General features: G+C 38.7%; 1 protein-coding gene across 10 annotated transcripts in view; it reads left to right on the top strand.

The window, feature by feature from the left end:
- Positions 1-16,387, top strand: part of pde4d (phosphodiesterase 4D, cAMP-specific) — a 465,837-nt gene extending 449,450 nt beyond the window's left edge. For 7 of the 10 annotated variants that reach the window (XM_057830864.1, XM_057830868.1, XM_057830867.1 and 4 more), the window contains 4 exons: positions 3,740-3,894; positions 4,027-4,149; positions 4,231-4,413; positions 8,814-16,387. In XM_057830864.1, the coding sequence (XP_057686847.1) occupies positions 3,740-3,894; positions 4,027-4,149; positions 4,231-4,413; positions 8,814-9,341 (989 nt within the window). In that variant the 3' untranslated portion in view covers positions 9,342-16,387. The remainder of the gene's footprint in view (positions 1-3,739; positions 3,895-4,026; positions 4,150-4,230; positions 4,414-8,813) is intronic. The other 3 variants (XM_057830873.1, XM_057830872.1, XM_057830871.1) reach the window with 1 other exon arrangement.
- The last annotated feature ends 2,575 nt before the right edge of the window (positions 16,388-18,962 follow it).

Raw genomic sequence — 18,962 nt, 5'->3', positions numbered from 1 at the left:
CTCTGCGTTCGACCGGCCAGCTTTTTTTACGTGTTCAGAGGTCGAAACTTAAACAGCGGGGAGACCGATCTTTTGCGGTTGATGCCCCCAGGCTCTGGAATAGCCTTCCCCCTTCATCCGCACCACTACGAATCTAGGTCTTTTTAAGTCTCGGTTAAAAACACACCTTTTTAGACTTGCCTTTTCCCCAGATTAGAATAGCCTGGTTTTATTTTCTTAAGGGTTTTTTAATGTTTTTGGATTTTATCGGTTTTATTGTTTTATTTGCTGGACTTTTATCGCAATGCGCTGTTTTTGTCTCATTTCTTTTTTTTCTTAATGTCATTGTATAATACGTTCCTGCTTTTTATTTGTCTTGAGCCATGTTTTTGTTGTAAGGCACTTTGAGGGCCTTTCAGGATTGATATTTTCACCCTGTACTAGTTTAACTTTTCAGTCCTTTGCATAGCTATATATGTTTTTCTGAATCGTTGTCAAAGTTAGATTGTCATAGGTGACTGCACTTTGGCAGTAGTGCAGTACAGCAAGTCATGCTGTCCCTATTGTTTTTCTCCTGTATCTGCAGTTGTCTTAAACATGGCATAACTGAATTATTTTTCTACATATTGTTACTATTGGGCTATTTTGTAAGTGCAATATATATATTCACTTTTGTTAAAAAAAAAAAAAAAAAAAAACTATCAATTTGCAATAATTTGCATTGCACAAAAAAAGAATATAAATCTTAATTTGAAAAAAAAAAATTAAAAAAAAAAAAAAATTGAGCATACAGAAAAAAAACAAAGTCCAATTTGTATTAGGCACCCGAAAAATTACATAAGAACAAATGTTTGCATCAAAGCCACAAATTTTCTTTTAGCAAGTGTTATAACTGAATATTCACATTCACCCATATAGACCCTACTCACGTGACGTCACAGCCATGCCCCCGCGCCATGTTGTCCGTATACTCGTCATGTTAATGCATTAGCGCTTCGTAAATTCCTCCTATTATGGCGTGTTTTTCTGCTCATTAACATTAATAATCAAAATGGTGAAGTCGTGTGTGGCGGTCGATTGCAAAAACAGAGAAGATAGATGGAGAGACTTGAAGTTTTACCGTATTCCGAGAGACCCGGAGAGGAGACCGAGATTGACTGCTGCAATTCGACGAGAAAACTGGGCTCCAAACGACTACCACAGATTATGTAGTAGTCATTTTATATCTGGTAAGATGCATTTAATATATATTTAGAGGGTTTTGGGCTGACAACCACAATTAAGATCATTGCTAGGCTAATCGCCGACAACATACACTCAGACGTTGTGAATGAACTACCGGAAAATATATAATTATAAGGGGATAATCAGACAGTTGTCATACAATTAATTTACAATTTCACTATTGAGGTCAAAAGCCAAAAAATACATTCAACTAGGGACAATCTGGAGTAGTGCTATCGCACTTCATATTTATTACATATTATATATGTGTGTAGTGAGAGTGCTATCGCTAAACCATTTAAACATTAAAAGCCCTAGCTCCATTGACAAATGACATGAAATACATTAGACTTGACAGTGGATGTTAGCAAGAACAAAAGATTTTGAATTGAGAATTTCGTAACTCACCTTCCCGAGCACACGATAGATTCCTGCCGAATTTTCGTGGACGAGGACCTGTTTCACCCAACCAGCAACGAAGTATTTATTAGCCTCCAAGCTCTTAAAGTTTTTCAAACTTTCGTGAGAATAGGCTGATTTTGTGTGGAAAGATAGTTGTAAATATCAGGGTAGCTAGCAGATGTCAGGCAAAGACGGCAAAAACAGCGGGTCGAAAAACATCGATTTAGGCATCAAATATGGATCTGGCGAATGGATAAACTGAAGCTTTTCCACATAACGCCTTTTATGCAACGCATCCAATGAGTTTACAGCGTCAGATAACACCGGGGCTTCCATGAATTGCTCTATAACTTGCACGACTAATTGAAAACAATGACAATAGGTCTAAAAAATACGGACAATATGGCGGCCGGATACAGCGACACGTCATTTTGTGACGTAGGTGAGTAGGGTCTATAGTCGATTGCAATTGGACTGTTCTGGTTGTACTCATTTCTTAACTGGTAGGTTGGGACCAAAACATGTAGAGTGGGATTGCAGACAGCTAATAAAAAATTGCTGTTATAATTATATTCAGGTTTTCTTCAGTACTGTACAGATGCTTACAAACGCTCAAGTTTCTACACAGAAGATATTACTGTGGGTACACCATCAATTTAGTGTCCCGACAATGAAATGAGCTGGATGAATGAGAGTATTCAGTGGCAAACGATGTCCACGTTTCAAAGTACGTACATTCTCACCTGTGTGCGTGGGTAGTCACGTGTGTTGACAGGCGACCACGTGCTCGCAATGCGGTGGATGGAGTTCAAAGTGGCTCATCAATAGTGCTTTTTAGCTTCAAATGAACATCATTAGCCTCTCACGCTAAAAGCTCTTCTGGGAAACTAAGCAGAGTCACTTAAAGGACAGCTCGCTTTAGAAGCTGACTTGAATGAAACGGCACGGCCTTTGCAAATGACTTCAAGCAATGTTATGTTCATCCAACCGTCATTACTTACAATGAATCTGGGAAATCTTCACATTTTTTGACCAAGGCATTCAATTGTTGTTGTTGTTGTTGCTTTAAGTATGAGCATGTAACTAGTGTATACGCTGACTATACAGTACATATATTTATATACAATAGGTCCACCACATCCATCAATCATCACCTATTTTTTGTCAAAGCACTTACCCATTTATCACTGTTTGCTTCATTGTTTTTATTGCCTACTAATGTTAGTGTACTGGTCACAACTCACACTTGGTCACAACTCACACTTTAGACTTTAATTGAACTGACTGATAGTAGATGAGTATTTGATATTATATGGGTATATAATATTTGACAAGTACCCCTTTGAAAAAATACTTGGCTCTCCAAGTGCCGTCTAGCATTGTCATTAGTACTGAAAGATAAGCATTCACTGCCATGCTTCCCAATTCAAATGAATTGGACATCTGCCACCGTTAATTACCAGCCAAACTGTTTTTTTTTTTTGTTTTGTTTTGTTTTTTTAAACCTTTTTAATAACCTTGAATGTCATTTTACCAAGTTTGTGCAACAGTTTTAATTGAAAGTGCCCAGAATATAATTTTCAAGCCATTTTATTTGGTCCATTTGGTCTTGTTTGGATTCTCATTCATCTGCAGCTGACTGGCTCCAATTTGAACATTCAGGATTTAAATTTCAACTCTTTGTTCTGATAGGCCATCGGTGGAATGGGAAGCTTGTGGGCCTTGGCAATGCATGTGTTGACTTTGACACATTGCATCACTTTCTTCAATGATACCAAGCTTCGCTATTTCACAATGATAGAAAAATACTATACTACAATAATAATATCTTGACACTACCGCTTCAGTTGGGTTCCGTGTGTGAATGCGCACAGAGAGGCGTATTTCAGTCAGGTGGCAAGGTTTTTTCTTTTGGACTTCCCAGTTCCAAAATGCTTAGAAATTCCTTATTTCCACTTAAATAAACTATTCACTCACTTGACACCGACAAACAGTCAAAGTGACAAAGATGGGAACTGGCTGTGTGACAAAAATATTTTACTAAACCACACAAAATGCACATGTATAGATTAAAATAATTATCTATTTACTGTATGCTTAATGTGGCACATTTTTGTTTTTTTCCCCTCGACAGACTCTGAGTTGGCGCTGATGTACAACGATGCATCAGTGTTGGAGAACCACCACCTGGCAGTGGGCTTCAAGCTTTTACAGGAGGAAAACTGCGACATCTTCCAGAACCTCACCAAAAAACAACGACAATCACTGCGCAAAATGGTCATCGACATTGTGAGTGCAAAAACACGTCTGTCATTTCCCAATGGAAAATTATATTTTCTATTTGTCTGTCTGTCTCCTTTGTTTCCACTAAAACTTGCTATCTTGATATATTGTATCATAATGTGCCTCTTTGTGTCTTAGGTGTTGGCTACGGACATGTCTAAGCACATGAATTTACTGGCTGACCTAAAAACTATGGTGGAAACCAAAAAGGTGACCAGCTCAGGAGTCTTGCTGCTGGACAACTACTCAGACCGGATACAGGTCTGCTCTCAACTCTCCTAAATGTAAAACATGGGCCATTTAAAGTATTTAATGAAAACTATAGAGTTGTATTTTCTGTAGGTCCTGCAGAACATGGTGCACTGTGCCGACCTGAGCAACCCCACCAAGCCTCTGCAACTGTACAGGCAGTGGACCGACCGTATCATGGAAGAATTCTTCAGCCAAGGCGATCGCGAGAGGGAGCGGGGCATGGAAATCAGCCCTATGTGCGACAAACACAACGCCTCCGTGGAAAAGAGCCAGGTAAGTCTTGATTTTGGTATAGTAGAAGTTTAAGAAAAATCTAAAAACTGTGAAAGCTAATACCTGCCCAGATACATGCAAGCACAACAAAACAATAGCTATCTAGCATATCATAACACCCTATCAGGAAGATTACAAAGCATCTGTGCAAAGAGAGCAGGGGTAACTGGCATCAAGAAATTGAACATGCTTTAGTGGATAAGTACACAAAGAGACCAAGGAGGCCAATTGTTGAGTGGATCCAAGGGTCACTCCAGGATCAGGGGACAACGTTAAATTTGGAGCATATGCATATAAGAAGCTCATCAACAATGGCCTTATACAGTATACGCACTGTTGAAGTACACCACTATTGCAGCCTGCGAGCAATGTACAGTGGGTCAAATAAGTATTTAGTCAACCACTAATTGTGCAAGTTCTCCTACTTGAAAATATTAGAGAGGCCTGTAATTGTCAACATAGGTAAACCTCAACCACGAGAGACAGAATGTGGAAAAAAAAGAGAAAAGCACATTGTTTAATTTTTAAAGAATGTATTTGCAAATCATGGTGGAAAATAAGTATTTGGTCAATACCAAAAGTTCATCTCAATACTTTGTTATGTACCCTTTGTTGGCAATAACGGAGGCCAAACGTTTTCTGTAACTCTTCACAAGCTTTTCTTACACTGTTGCTGGTATTTTGACCCATTCCTCCATGCAGATCTCCTCTAGAGCAGTGATGTTTTTGGGCTGTCGTTGGGCAACACAGACTTTCAACTCCCTCCACAGATTTTCAATGGGGTTGAGATCTGGAGACTGGCTAGGCCACTCCAGGACCTTGAAATGTTTCTTACGAAGCCACTCCTTTGTTGCCCTGGCTGTGTGTTTGGGATCATTGTCATGCTGAAAGACCCAGCCACGTCTCATCTTCAATGCCCTGGCTGATGGAAGGAGATTTGTTCTCTCAAAATCTCTCGATACATGGCCCCATTCATTCTTTCCTTTACACAGATCAGTCGTCATGCTCCCTTTGCAGAAAAACAGCCCCAAAGCATGATGTTTCCACCCCCATGCTTCACAGTGGGTATGGTGCAATTCAGTTTTCTTTTTCCTCCAAACACGAGAACCTGTGTTTTTACCAAAAAGTTCTATTTTGGTTTCATCTGACGATAACACATTCTCCCAGTCGTCTTCTGGATCATCCAAATGCTCTCTAGCGAACCGCAGACGGGCCTGGACGTATACTTTCTTCAGCAGGGGGACACGTCTGGCAGTGCAGGATTTGAGTCCCTGGCAGCGCATTGTGTTACTGATAGTAACTTTTGTTACTGTGTCAAAGTCCGTGTTGCCCAACGACAGCCCCAAAACATCACTGCAACGACAGCCCCAAAACATCACTGCTCTAGAGGAGATTTGCATGGAGGAATGGGCCAAAATACCCCGGGTTATGAACAGGTTCCGTTCCTACGCTGGCAATGTAACCCGAATTTCCGCGTAAGTCTGAATTAACCCTTTAAGTATGCCTAAAAAAAAACTCAAAATAACTATCCAAAAACATGTATTATACGTCATTGTACTGTCCTAGCTAAACAGCGCGCTAAGCTCTGAAATGACAATGACAGACCTACGTGTGGTTTGCTGACTTTATAAAGCTGCTCGTCACCTAAAAACTTGTAGAATGAAACTAAAATAAAAATGAAATTAAATCTGTTTCATCTTCAAAAACAGCAATTCAAATTTCCGTTTATAACTAGCTGCTGATACAGCAATAAAATTCCACACAAACGATTAACATGTATCAATTAGCATCTGCACATCATCAAAAACAATCACATAAACTCGTCCCAAATATTCGACCACAATTTAAAACGCAAAATAAACTGTGCAAAAGGTGCAGTTTAAGGGTATTGCTGACGTTGATGCTTCACAAGCGACAAATGTGTGCGCAGGCTTGCAGGCGTTCCCCTTTCTCACTCGGCTGTGGGACTTCTTCTTTGGAACAAATGCGCTCTTCTTCGTGTGTGCAAATACGTTCTTCTTCGTGTGTACATGCGCTGTTATTTGCATGACATTACTAATACCTGCTGTACGCTTCGGCACCAAGATAAAAGCATGTATCACGAAACAAAAGTCAACATTATAAAAAAAAAAATAATAATAATAATAATAAAAAAAAATTTTTTAAAAACGAAACTCCGGCGTCCTGAAGTGGAAATCACGTAAGTCGGGTAAGTCGTGTACAAACATATTAGGACAAGTTAACCACCCCATTGACTTTTCAAGGAAAGTGGTTTTAACAAATCGGCTGCCATTAACGGCGATAGTTAGTCCAATCAATTTTGAGAGGCATCATTGCTAGTCAAAGTGGATTGAATTTCTGTTGCCATTAGTGGCAGCCAATCAGTTAAAACATAACAATACTCAATGCCATATGTCTATTTGCAATGGTCATCTTTGTGTTTTATCAACAGATCTACCTGTATTATACTGTATGCAGAGGTTGCGCTAGACATTTTCGTTGTCTGTCATTTTGACTGACAAGGTCATAAAAATCCGGTCATTATCTATTTTTACCCGTCACTTAAATTTTTAAAATGATAATGATGACATATTCAATAGTATTTAGTTTTCATTCATTTTTAATTAATATTGTAACGCTTGCTTGGCGGCGAAAAATTAGACACGGAAGTCGTGGTATTTTTCTCGCTCTTTTTACTCTACTTACCGCCAACAACACCATCAAAACAACAACTCCGCCCCCAAATAAAAAGAGGCAACTATATAGACCCCAATCACCAACGTCACACAATGATCTTAATTGTGGTTGTCAGCCCAAAATCTTCTAAATATACAGTGGTACCTCGACATACGATCGCTTCGAAACACGATCTTTTCGACATCCGACGTAAAATTTGACTCGCCATTTGTTTCTACATCCGACGAAAAGCTCGAAATACAACGACATGGCAGCACCGCAGACGAATGCACGACGGATTTTCTTGTGTGACAAATCGACACAGGTTTAAAAAAAAGGTTGGTACAGGTGGTGAAACAAGGAAAAAGTTGACGCTTACCTTCTAAATGAAAATGCAAATTACAGAAAAATATGAGCGTGGGCTGGGCATCCGTGAAATGGCTAAACAATAAATCTCCACAGTCCTCCTCCGACCATCGTTCGCCAGTCTTTATAAATTAAGCTGACAATTCTTATTGTGGTAACATCTCCATATAAATTGCCAGATTCGCCACGTTTTTATCATTTATTTCACAACTTATTCAAGACAAAACACCTACTGTGTGCTGCAATTGATGGTGTTCTCAAGAAAACATTAAAAGTGAAAGTGAAACTCTCAAGCTCACCGCTCTCTGTCTCTGGCACGTCAGCCCCGCGGTGCGTTCAGGTAGCACATAAAACGTCCGCCACATTATAACCCGATTCATTACATTAATACAGGAATTATTTTTATTATTTTTATTATATTATTCCGATTTTTATTTATAATTTATTTGTTTTGCTTTTGTAATAGTACCATCAGTATTTATTAGGGATTTAATGTAGGTTTTTGAGCTGTGTAACGAATTAATGGAATTATAATGTATTCCTATTGGAAAATCCTGCTCGACATACGACCATTTCGACTTACAAACAAGGTCCTGGAACGGATTAACTTCGTATGTAGAGGTACCACTGTATATTAAATGCATCTTACCAGATATAAAATGACTACTACATAGTCTGTGGTGATCGTTTGGTGCCCAGATTTCTTGTCGAATTACAGCAGTCCATCTCGCTCTCCTCTTCGGGTCTCTCAGAATACGGTAGAACTTCAAGTCTCTCCGTCTATCTTCTCTGTTACTCCAACCAACCGCCACACACGCCTTCACCATTTTGATTATTAATGTTAACGAGCAGAAAAACACGCCGTAATAGGAGGCATGTACGTAGCGGTAATGTGTAAACAAGACGAGCTGACACACAATATGGCGGCTCCAGTCAGGGGGGGGGAGTTGTGACGTCATGTGATTGGGGTCTATACACAGGCGGCAATCTAGTCCACCAATTGGATGACGCGCTGGCACACCGGGTGCACCAAAAAGAACCTCGCGTTGATGTGTCAATCACGGTGCCGTCGTCAGACCCCGGTGACGCTACAATATTCTGACAGAATAGCCAACGACGTCATGCATTAAGAGAGACAATAGCTAATTAATATGCTCACTCGCCACCCTGTGGTCTGGGGTGTGAATTGCAACCTGTCAAAATGACAGACGGACTTCAGTTTTTTCCGTCACCGTTTTAAAAAACCGGTCAACGACGGAAAATATTCGGTTAACGCGACCCCTGACTGTATGTATGTTGTATGCTAAACACCAGCCTGGTCTCGTGCATTTTTAATGGACACCCTGTCTCATGTGCAGGTGGGTTTCATTGACTACATCGTGCACCCTCTGTGGGAGACGTGGGCCGACCTGGTGCATCCGGACGCTCAGGACATTTTGGACATGCTGGAGGATAACCGGGAATGGTACCAAAGCACCATCCCCCAGAGCCCCTCGCCCACCCTGGATGAGCCCGAGGACGGCGGGCGTCACCCGGGTGGGGACAAGTTCCAGTTCGAGTTGACACTGGAGGAGGACGGGGAGTCGGACACAGAGAAGGACAGCGGCAGCCAGCCGGAAGAGGAGGAGGAGGAAGATGAGGACGAGGAAGAAAACAGCTGTACGGACTCCAAAACACTCTGCACGCAGGACTCGGAATGCACTGAAATACCTTTGGATGAGCAGGTGGCTGAGGAAGCAGAAGTAGCAGAGGAGGAGGAGGAGGAGGACACCCCCTGCTCACCAACGTGTGTTGTAGAGGAAGAAGAAGAGGTGATAGAGGAGAAGGAAGAGCAAGAGGAGGAGGAGGAGGAGGAGGAGAAAGAAGTGAAAACCCCTGACACATAACAGTTTAGGGTGTGGGGAACTGTTCTTCTTAGTAATGATTATTTATAGAATTTTTTATTTGGAGGTCAGCGGGGTTGTGGGTCTTTTTTATTACTTGCCCTGTCCAGACACCCCTCTCAAAGCTCTTCTCGACTGTATCACACAGGCAAAAACATGTGGCTCAAAAACCAGGCGTGTACACTAGGCCATTCGAACCATGCTTGAGTCCATTTGGCATCTTAAATCCAAAGTGTTTTCTGCTGATGTGTGCGCAATTTTAGTGCACTTCAAAACAGAGGTGTGCAGCTCTCACGTACGTTAAGCTGTCGCTCCACTCGCCAGGTGATAACCATCACTTTGCAAAACAAAAGTAAAAGTAATTAGGAAAAAAACATATAAACATACACATATTTGTGGTAAAATAATTAATGTGATCACTCCTCTGGCCAGTTGTTCCTAGTATTTTTCATCTTACACATTAGAAATAAACAAAATGACAAGAAACAATCAGTGTACACATACATGTGCAATTTCATATGATTAACACAGATGGTCCACTTGACAGTTCCTCACATTAACTAGCAACTTAATAGAAATTAACATAAGACATGTCATGCAGAAAGAAAAACTTAACAACTTTATTTCCAATCCATAGACAAAAAAAAAAAATAAAAACCCTACTGAGCTAAAAGGGAGTGTCAATTCCAGCACGGTTTCGAATGGCCTTTGAGTTCAAAAGCCCAACAATGGAGAACAGAACAGGCACAGCAAGCACACGGCCTCCTTTGAGCCTGAACATGACAACCAAACGTCTGCTTCAAATGTGCCCAAACAACAACACTCGCTCACTATTTATTTTTATTTTACTCAGGAAAACTTTGTATTCCTGTTCAAACTGAGGTGCCGTGTTTTCCCTTTCTGTTCTTCTCCTGCGTCTGAGAGGGTGTGTGTACGTGCGATGGCCTTTAGAAACACATTTCGGATGTGGAAGTCTTCCTTGCAAAGCGGAGCGATGCTGTCTTTTTGTCTTGTCGGCTTCAGATATTTTCTACTGAGCGAGTGTGAATCTTGAGGTCTTGTTTTTTTGGGTGTTGTGTGGGTGGGACTCTTCTGAGGCATTTGCACTTGCTCCGATAGCATTTATACTCCTTACTATAATCCCACTCAGCTAACGTGCTAGGTTTTTTTTAAACATTTTATTTTGACCATGGAGGAAGTGAACTTGGGGGAAAAAAATAACTTGGAAAAAAAAATAAGTTGGCGTGGGATAAAGCCTTTAACTTTATTGTTGCCTACAGTTCTTTTTGAACACATCCTGAGACAATGCAATGCTTTGTAGTCCATACAACAACAAAAAAGCACTTTTTCCCATTTTAATGAATTAGAATTCAACATGACTAGTAACCATTTTTAGCTTTTAGTAGATTGAATTATTGTTTGTTTAGTCTTTTATTGGTATATCTCTTCCCATTTGTTTTCTCGTTTATTCCACTGCATTCAATCCAGTGGCGTCTTCGTTTCTGGACAAGACAATCAGTTGTGTCTGCTGCACTGACACCTTCACTTATCACCTATTTTATCTCTTCATTTTATTATATTATTCTTGTCTTCTTCACATTTAAAAAAAAACTCATTATTTCTTTTTCCATATCATTTTTCATTTCATTACATATTCAATTTATTGCTTTTAATTTTTTTAAATATTTATTTTTCTCTCAATTTATTTCATTCATTTGATTAAAAATATATTTATATTACATACATATAAACAGTAAAGAAAATAAACACCTTCCTATTTTGCAAGTTCTCCCACTTAGAAATCATGAAGGGGTCTGAAATTTTCATCGGAGGTGCATGTCCACTGTGAGAGAGATGATCTAAAATGAAAAATCCAGAAATCACAATGTATATTTTTTTAACGATTTATTTGTGTGATACCGCTGCAAATAAGTATTTGAATGCCTAAGAAAACAAATGTTTTTGGTACAGTAGCCTTTGTTTGCAATTACAGAGGTCAAACGTTTCCTATAGTTTTTCACCAGGTTTGCACACATTGGCCAGATCTTGGCCCACCCATCAGTCAGGTTATTGGGCTGTTGCTGAAAAACATGGAGTTTGAGCTCCCACCTAAGGTTTTCTTTTGGGGACTGGCTAAACCATGCTAAAGCCTTGTTACACTTCTTACGGAGACACTCCTTGGTTTTCCTGGCTGTGTGCTTCAGGTCATTGTCATGTTGGAAGACCCAGGCACAACCAATCTTCAATGCTGTGACTGAAGGAAGAAGGTTGTTCACCAAAATCTCACAATACAGGGCCCCAGTCATCCTCTCTAATACAGTGCACTTGTCCTGCCTCATGCGCAGAAAAACACCCCAAAGCATGATGCTATCCCCCTGTGCTTCACAGTAGGCATGTTGTTCTTGAGATAGTATTAATCATTTTTCCTCCAAACGTGGTTGGTGGAATTATAACCATAAAGTTCCATTTTACTCTCATCTGACCACAAAACTTGGTCCCATCACTCTTCTGCGTCATCCAAATGGTCATAGGCAAACTGAAGATGAGCCTTGATATGTGCTGGTTTAAACAGGGGAACCTTCCGTGCCTGCATGATTTCAAATCATGACGTCTAGTGCATTACCAACAGTAACCTTGGAAACAGTGGTCCAAGCCTTTTTCAGGTCATTGAACAACTACTGTCGTGCAGTTCTTGGCTGATTCCTCACCTTTCTTAGGATCATTGAGACCCCACGAGGTGATATCTTAAATGGGGCTCCACTCCGATTGAGATTGACAGTCATGTTTAGCTTCTTCCATTTTCTAATGATTGCTCCAACACTGGACCGTTTTTTCACTAAGGTGCTTGGCAATTGCTCCGTAGCCCTTTCATGCCTTGTGGAGATGAACAATTTTGTCTCTGGCGTCTTTGGACAGCTCTTTGGTCTTGACCATGTTACACGTTTGAATCTTAGAGATTGTATGGGGTGGACTGGTGAGTTTATGGTGCAATCGACCTCAGATAAGTGCATCAGATTCAGGATAACACATGGAGTGGAGGTGGACTTTTAATAGGCGGACTAACAGGTCTTTCAGGGTCACAATTCTAGCTGGTAGACACGTGTTCAAATACTTATTTGCAACTGTAACACAAATAAATTGTTTAAAAAATCATGCATTGTGATTTCTGTTTTTGTCTTCTTAGATTATCTCTCACTCAGTGGACATGCACCTACGATGAAAATTTCAGACTCCTCCATGATTTCTAAGTGGGAGAACTTGCAAAATAGCAGGGTTTTCAAGTACTTTTTTTCTTCGCTGTATTTATATATATATATATATATATATATATATATATATATTTTTTTTTTTTTTTTTTTTTTTTTTTTTTTAATATATATACTTTTATAAAACATTTGATTTTCATCCAAATTGCTAACATGTCTCACGTACTCAGTGTTTTATTTATTTACCATTTTGTCCTAATTTACACACATTTATGACTAGGTATTATATATTTTTTGTCTATTTAAATCATATTAAGGTGGTACAGTAAATGGGTCACTGGAGCATGGACAGACTTGCCAGTTCAAAAATCCAAATTTTACCCCCCCCCCCCCCCCCCTTCTTTGTGTACATAATATAAACAACAGTTACCAAAAAAGGAAAAACACACTTGAAAACTGCACACTGATTTCCTTTCAGTTTTCCCTCACTCTTTATTTTTATTTTAGTGCCAAATTCTTTTCTCCCCCTCCCTTTTATTGTCACGCTCACTTGACGCCCTTACATGGAATACGATTTGTTTTTTGTTTTTAATCGCTGTTTACAAACATGATATTTATTGTTGTGTATATACGATATAGTAGTTAATATTATTAATGTTATTACTATCATAACGCCGTTTGTTGTAAATGGTCGACTCTTAATCATCCCTTTTGGTGATGGTGTGGCTGTAATCATGTACCTCTTGTTGAGAGAATGTGTTTGAGAGAAAACAAAAATAATACGGTTTTTAAAAATGGTTGCTTGGGTAGGGGAGGTAACCGAGGCGGGTATGAGCCAAATTGTTTTATAAATAAGCAACTGTTCCTTGGCCCATGGGCTGTGCCTTAAATTCAACACTCACTGACGCCCATTTTTCTTTCCTCTCCTTCTGCTGCTGCATTAGTGATTTACGGTGGCCTACAAGGATGGAAAACAAATGTTCATGCCGTGGTGGGGTTGGAATCCTTGCACACGTCACGGTTACAATGTCTGGATAAAAAAAATAGGACCGTAGTGTCATCTTTTCCTTTAGGCTTTTACCTTTAGGGATCGCCACAGTGACAGCCTTGAATTTAAAAGAAGCTTATGCTATTTTTTATAATCACTTTTTTTTTGAAGACACCAAAATTTGCAGAGACTGATCCGACACATTAAACATACCGGTACATATTTTTCTTTTAAATGTCAGAAATAAATAAATAAGTAAATAAAATAAAAAATCAACAGCTTTGTCAGTTTAAGGAGAAAAAAACTTTTTTTTTTTTTTCAAAATTCATCTGTTTTTCATGAAAAACAAAATCATAAGTTTTACCACAAATCATTTACTACACTTTAAAAGAATATATACAGTACTGGTAAAGAGTATTGGTACCCCTGCAATTCTGTCAGATAATACTCAATTTCTCCCAGAAAATGATTGCAATTACAAATGCTTTAGTAGTAATATCTTCATTTATTTTGCTTGCAATGAAAAAACACAAAAGAGAATGGGGGGGGGAAATTAAATCATTTTCATTTTACACAAAACTCCCAAAAATGGGCCGGACAAAAGTATTGGCACCCGTTGAAAAATCGTGGGATGCTTCTATAATTTGTGTAATTAACAGCACCCTTTACTTACCTGTGGCATATAACAGGTGGTGGAAATGACTAAATCAAACTTGAAGCCAGTTAAAATGGGTTAAATTTGACTCAACCTCTGTCCTGTGTCCTTGTGTGTACCACATTGAGCATGGAGAAAAAAACAGAAGACCAAAGCACTGTCTGAGTACTTGAGAAGCAAAATTGTGAGGAAGCATGGGCAATCTCAAGGCTACAAGTCCACCTCCAAAGACCTTAATGTTCCTGTGTCTACCGTGTGCAGTGTCATCAATAAGTGTAAAGCCCATTGCACTGTGGCTAACCTCCCAAGATGTGTATAAGAGTGTCAACCCGTACTATCCGTCGGCGTCTGAACTAAAAGGGACTCTATGGTAGGATATCCAGGAAGACCCCACTTTTGACCCAGAGACATAAAAAAGCCAGGCTGAAGTTTGCCAAAACTTGCCTGAGAAGACCAAAAACGTTTTGGAAAAATGTTCTCTGGTCAGATGAGACAAAAGTAGAGCTTTCTGGGAAAAGGCATCAACATAGAGTTAAAACGGGGAAAAAAACAAGGCCTTCAAAGAAAAGAACACGGTCCCCACACTCAAACATGGCAGAGGTTCCCTGATGTTTTAGGGTTGCTTTGCTACCTCTGGCACTGGACTACTTGACCGTGTGCATGACCTTATGAAGTCTGAAGACTACCAACAAATTTTGCAGCATAATGTAGGGCCCAGTGCGAGACAGCTGGGTCCCCCTCAGAGGTCATGGGTCTTCCAGCAGGACAATGACCAAAACACACTTCAAAAAGCACTTGAAAATGGTTTGAGAGAAAGGACTGGAGACTTATCAAGTGGCCAGCAATGAGTCCAGACCTGAATCCCATAGAATACATGTTGAGAGATATGAAAATGGCAGTTTGGAGAACGCACCCTTCAAATCTCAGAGACCTGGCGCAGTTGGCCAAAGAAGAATGGTCTAAAATTCCAGCAGAGCAGTGCAAAAAAAAAAATTTTTTTTAAAGACATTGGGAGTGGTTTTTCAGTTATTTTGTCTATCGGTTGTGCTATTTGGCTGAGGGTGGCAATACTTTTGTACGGCCCATTTTTGGAGTTTTGTGTAAAATGATAATGATTTAATTTTGTTTTTTCATTCTCTTTTGTGTTTTTTCATTGCAAGCAAATTAAATGAAGACATGTACTTAGTACCAAAGCATTTGTAACTGCAATAATTTTCTGGGAGAAATTGAGCATTTTCTGACAGAATTGCAGGGGTGCCAATACTTTTGGCCAGCAGTGTATTAGGATTTTAAATTGACATCACTCAAATTCAGGACAATACAGAATTTGAAAAATGATCAAATTCAACCCAATACAGATCATTTCTGTACAACCAAAAGCAGTATTGACTTTTCTCAACAGAACAAACTTTGTCAAAACAAAATGAATGAAATAATAGCAGCTAAACGATGAAAACCATTTTCATCAATAAAATATTGGATCTTTCACAACATGAGCATTTGTTTTGATTTTTGATAGACGTGGGCCACCATAACGATTGCCTCACCTCTGTATAAATTGCCTTTTTGTTTCACTTTTGAAGCTAAACTTTTCTTCAAGAAAAGCACACCGGCTCAGTGACGCACACACATACACACGCAGACGCACATGGGTGCATGTTCAGCCGCTGCTGCATTAAATTTGGCTGAATAACTGACAATGTATGTGCGTGAGTCGCTAAGGGACACCTTCCTCGCTTCCCTTCCTGGCAATAGAACCTGACACTCCGGCCAACAGAGACTCTTCTTTTGACACATATACTGTAGACGCTCAACAGCCCTGGTCCAATGGAAACAGTCTGTTCCTCTTTTTTTGTGTTTTATTTTTTAATAGTATGAAAGGAAAACACAAACTGTAACTTAAAAAAAAGATGGGTAAAAAGAAAAAAGGTCTTCAGGACAATTATTTTTGAGGGTATGTCTTTAGAATGCCAACTTGTCTGAACGTTTCACAGGACAATTCCAAATGTTATTTTATTGGAATCCTTGTTGATTGCAGTCTATTGGATAGCACTGTAGAGCATATGACTTTATGTATAAAAAATAAAAATAAAAAAAACACATGAAAAAGAACTTTCAAAAAGTTTTTATATGCAATGGATTAAATAAAAGCATGGGTTGATTCTGCCTACTCTGGGTATTCTACTTTTTTTTCTTAAATTATAGGAATTGGTTTTTGTTCATTCGTTTTTTTTTTTTTATTATTACATATCACATTTCAACAGCATCGACTTGTTTTGAAGCGACAGGTGTTTCATTTGGAGACGATGTTTAAACTTGCTTGGCACCATGACACTGTTGGATAGCTGCTTGTGCCACATTCAAAAACTGCTCTGATTTCAAGCCATCAGCCACCTTGCTGTTCTCGACAATGTGTTGGAATATACAGCGGGAGGATTGACGGTCGTCACATATGGATAAGGTGGCTGATGGCTAAAAATCCAAGCACTTCTTGAGCGCAACACGAGCAATATCTCACTCATCTGCACACGACCTCAACCTTCTACCTACTCCTTTCTCCTTACTGTAACTTTGCCCAACGACATTAAAAACAAAACAAAAAAAGCGATATTGAATAATTTCTCGTGACACACCTGACGATCTTTCGTAGCACACCAGTTGAAAAACATCTACAGAATGTTCCTATTTGATATGGTCATATTACTCTTTTCACTCCATAGACACAATCTGCACATGGCTGCATAACATGATCATTTATGCACATAATTTTGGCTGTGATAGGCATATGAGTTGATAGTTCCGCAAAGTACCTTCAGTCGATATGCTGGGTTCATGTGTGTCACCAGATCTGAGTTCCCAAGTTGGAAAATCGTTCTGATGTGATGTAAAGTCGTAATGCAGGAGAAAAACATGGTTGCTACAAAGAGGAGTAGCCTATTTTAATACTCCAACAATACCTCAGAAGTTGAGCGACTGTTTCGCGCTTTTTTTGACACCCTGTTGTCACGGATTACTTAAAAAACTAATTTAATTACTGATTACTGATTAAACCTCAAAAAGTAATCTAGTTACTTTACTGATTACTTTATTATCAAATAACTAAGTTACTTTAAAAGTAACGTTTCAGTTACTTTTTACCTATTTTTCTCCTTTAGCTGCCTCAACATAAAAATGACCACGGAAAAATGTCATCGTATTTAATTGAATTTTTTACATGAGGCTTAATATTGGAGTTAGCGGGGGTTTAATTAGTCAATGGAATTGATTTCAACCACCATTGACTCTCGCTAGTTTAGCCACTCCGGAGCCCTGAAACTAACAAATAACTGACAAACTGCACGGAATTTGTTCAAATCCACTGAAGGTACTTCGCGGAACTATCAACTCATATGCCTATCACAGCCAAAATTACATGCATAAATTACTATATTAAAGAGCCATGTGCAGATTGTGTATATGGGGTGAATAATGAGGGCGTATTCTGTAGATTATGCTATGTAGACTTAAAACTCCAAAGTATATATATATATATATATATATATATATATATATATATATATATATATATATATATATATATATACAGTATTTTTTTTATTTTTTTTTACCGGTGAAATGTATACTGGGGCATCAGCCCCAGTGAAATATGTCCGGCGATGCCCATGGCGTCAAGACTTTATCTTTGCCCCGTGCAATGGATCTACAAGCTAAATAACATAGCACAACCACACTAAATGAATGAATTGAATCCTTTGAGATTCGTAACGTTTTTTTCGTTTGCGTGGTAGACATAATTCAGACTGTTTGTCAAAGTTGCTGCAGCGTAGGGTTGCCAATTCCCTGAATAAAATAAGGGACACCTTATTGGCTTGATAACCATCACTTTTTAATTATAATTATTGTATGTTGAAAAATGATTTCTGTTTTAAATTAATTTTATCATAATACTTTTCCTCAAACATGAATTAATTAGGTGTACATTTGAGTGACATAAGCACATGGAAAACCAATAATTAATAATGTTAATAATTATCAGCAATGTATTTTTAATGCCAGAAAAAAAAAGAATCTAGAATAAAATGTATATCTGTCTGTTGTGCGTCATTTAAAACTGTATAATTTAACCCTTAAGGTCCTCAGCCTTGTGTGTGTTAGTGCAGGTGTGTTCGTGGGTGTGCATTTATCCGTTTTTTTTTTTTTTAATACTTTTTTAAAAGTGCAGACACAAAGTTAAACTGAGGTAAATGATAATACGGGACAAAGTGCATCCCTTATAAGCTTACGGGACGCATACTTTTGTTTCGGAATACGGGACTATTCTGTTTTCAAGGGACGGTTAGCAACCCTTGCACAGCCCTTAGTTTATGGGACGTACAGAACTGTGGCAACTGGCAACCTGGACGATGACTGGAAAGTGGTCTCGTGATTGGCTGATGAGGAACACGGAAGCAACACAGAAACAAATTTCAGAACAGTTTTAGAAGAACTTCCAAAAAAACATGTTTCTTTGATTTCTATTGAAATATTATGGCCATTTCATGAATAATCGAAGTACAAATCCTACATTGTGCACCTTTAAATAATAATTCTGTTGATCATACGTTGGGAAGACTTCTGATTTTCACTGTTAAATTTTATTTATTATCTTTTCTAGATGGACCATAATTCTTAGACGGTTTCGTGAATCTTTAATTTAAAAAAAATTAAAAAAAAAAAAAAACATTTATTTATTTATTTATTTTTTTAAAGTATTCTTAATAATAATTCTGTCAAAC

This window comes from Corythoichthys intestinalis, chromosome 3 (assembly GCF_030265065.1).
Source record: "Corythoichthys intestinalis isolate RoL2023-P3 chromosome 3, ASM3026506v1, whole genome shotgun sequence".
NCBI classification, from domain to species: Eukaryota; Metazoa; Chordata; class Actinopteri; order Syngnathiformes; family Syngnathidae; genus Corythoichthys; species Corythoichthys intestinalis.
Note: the sequence above shows the minus strand (reverse complement) of the source record. Positions and strands in the feature narration are given on the sequence as shown.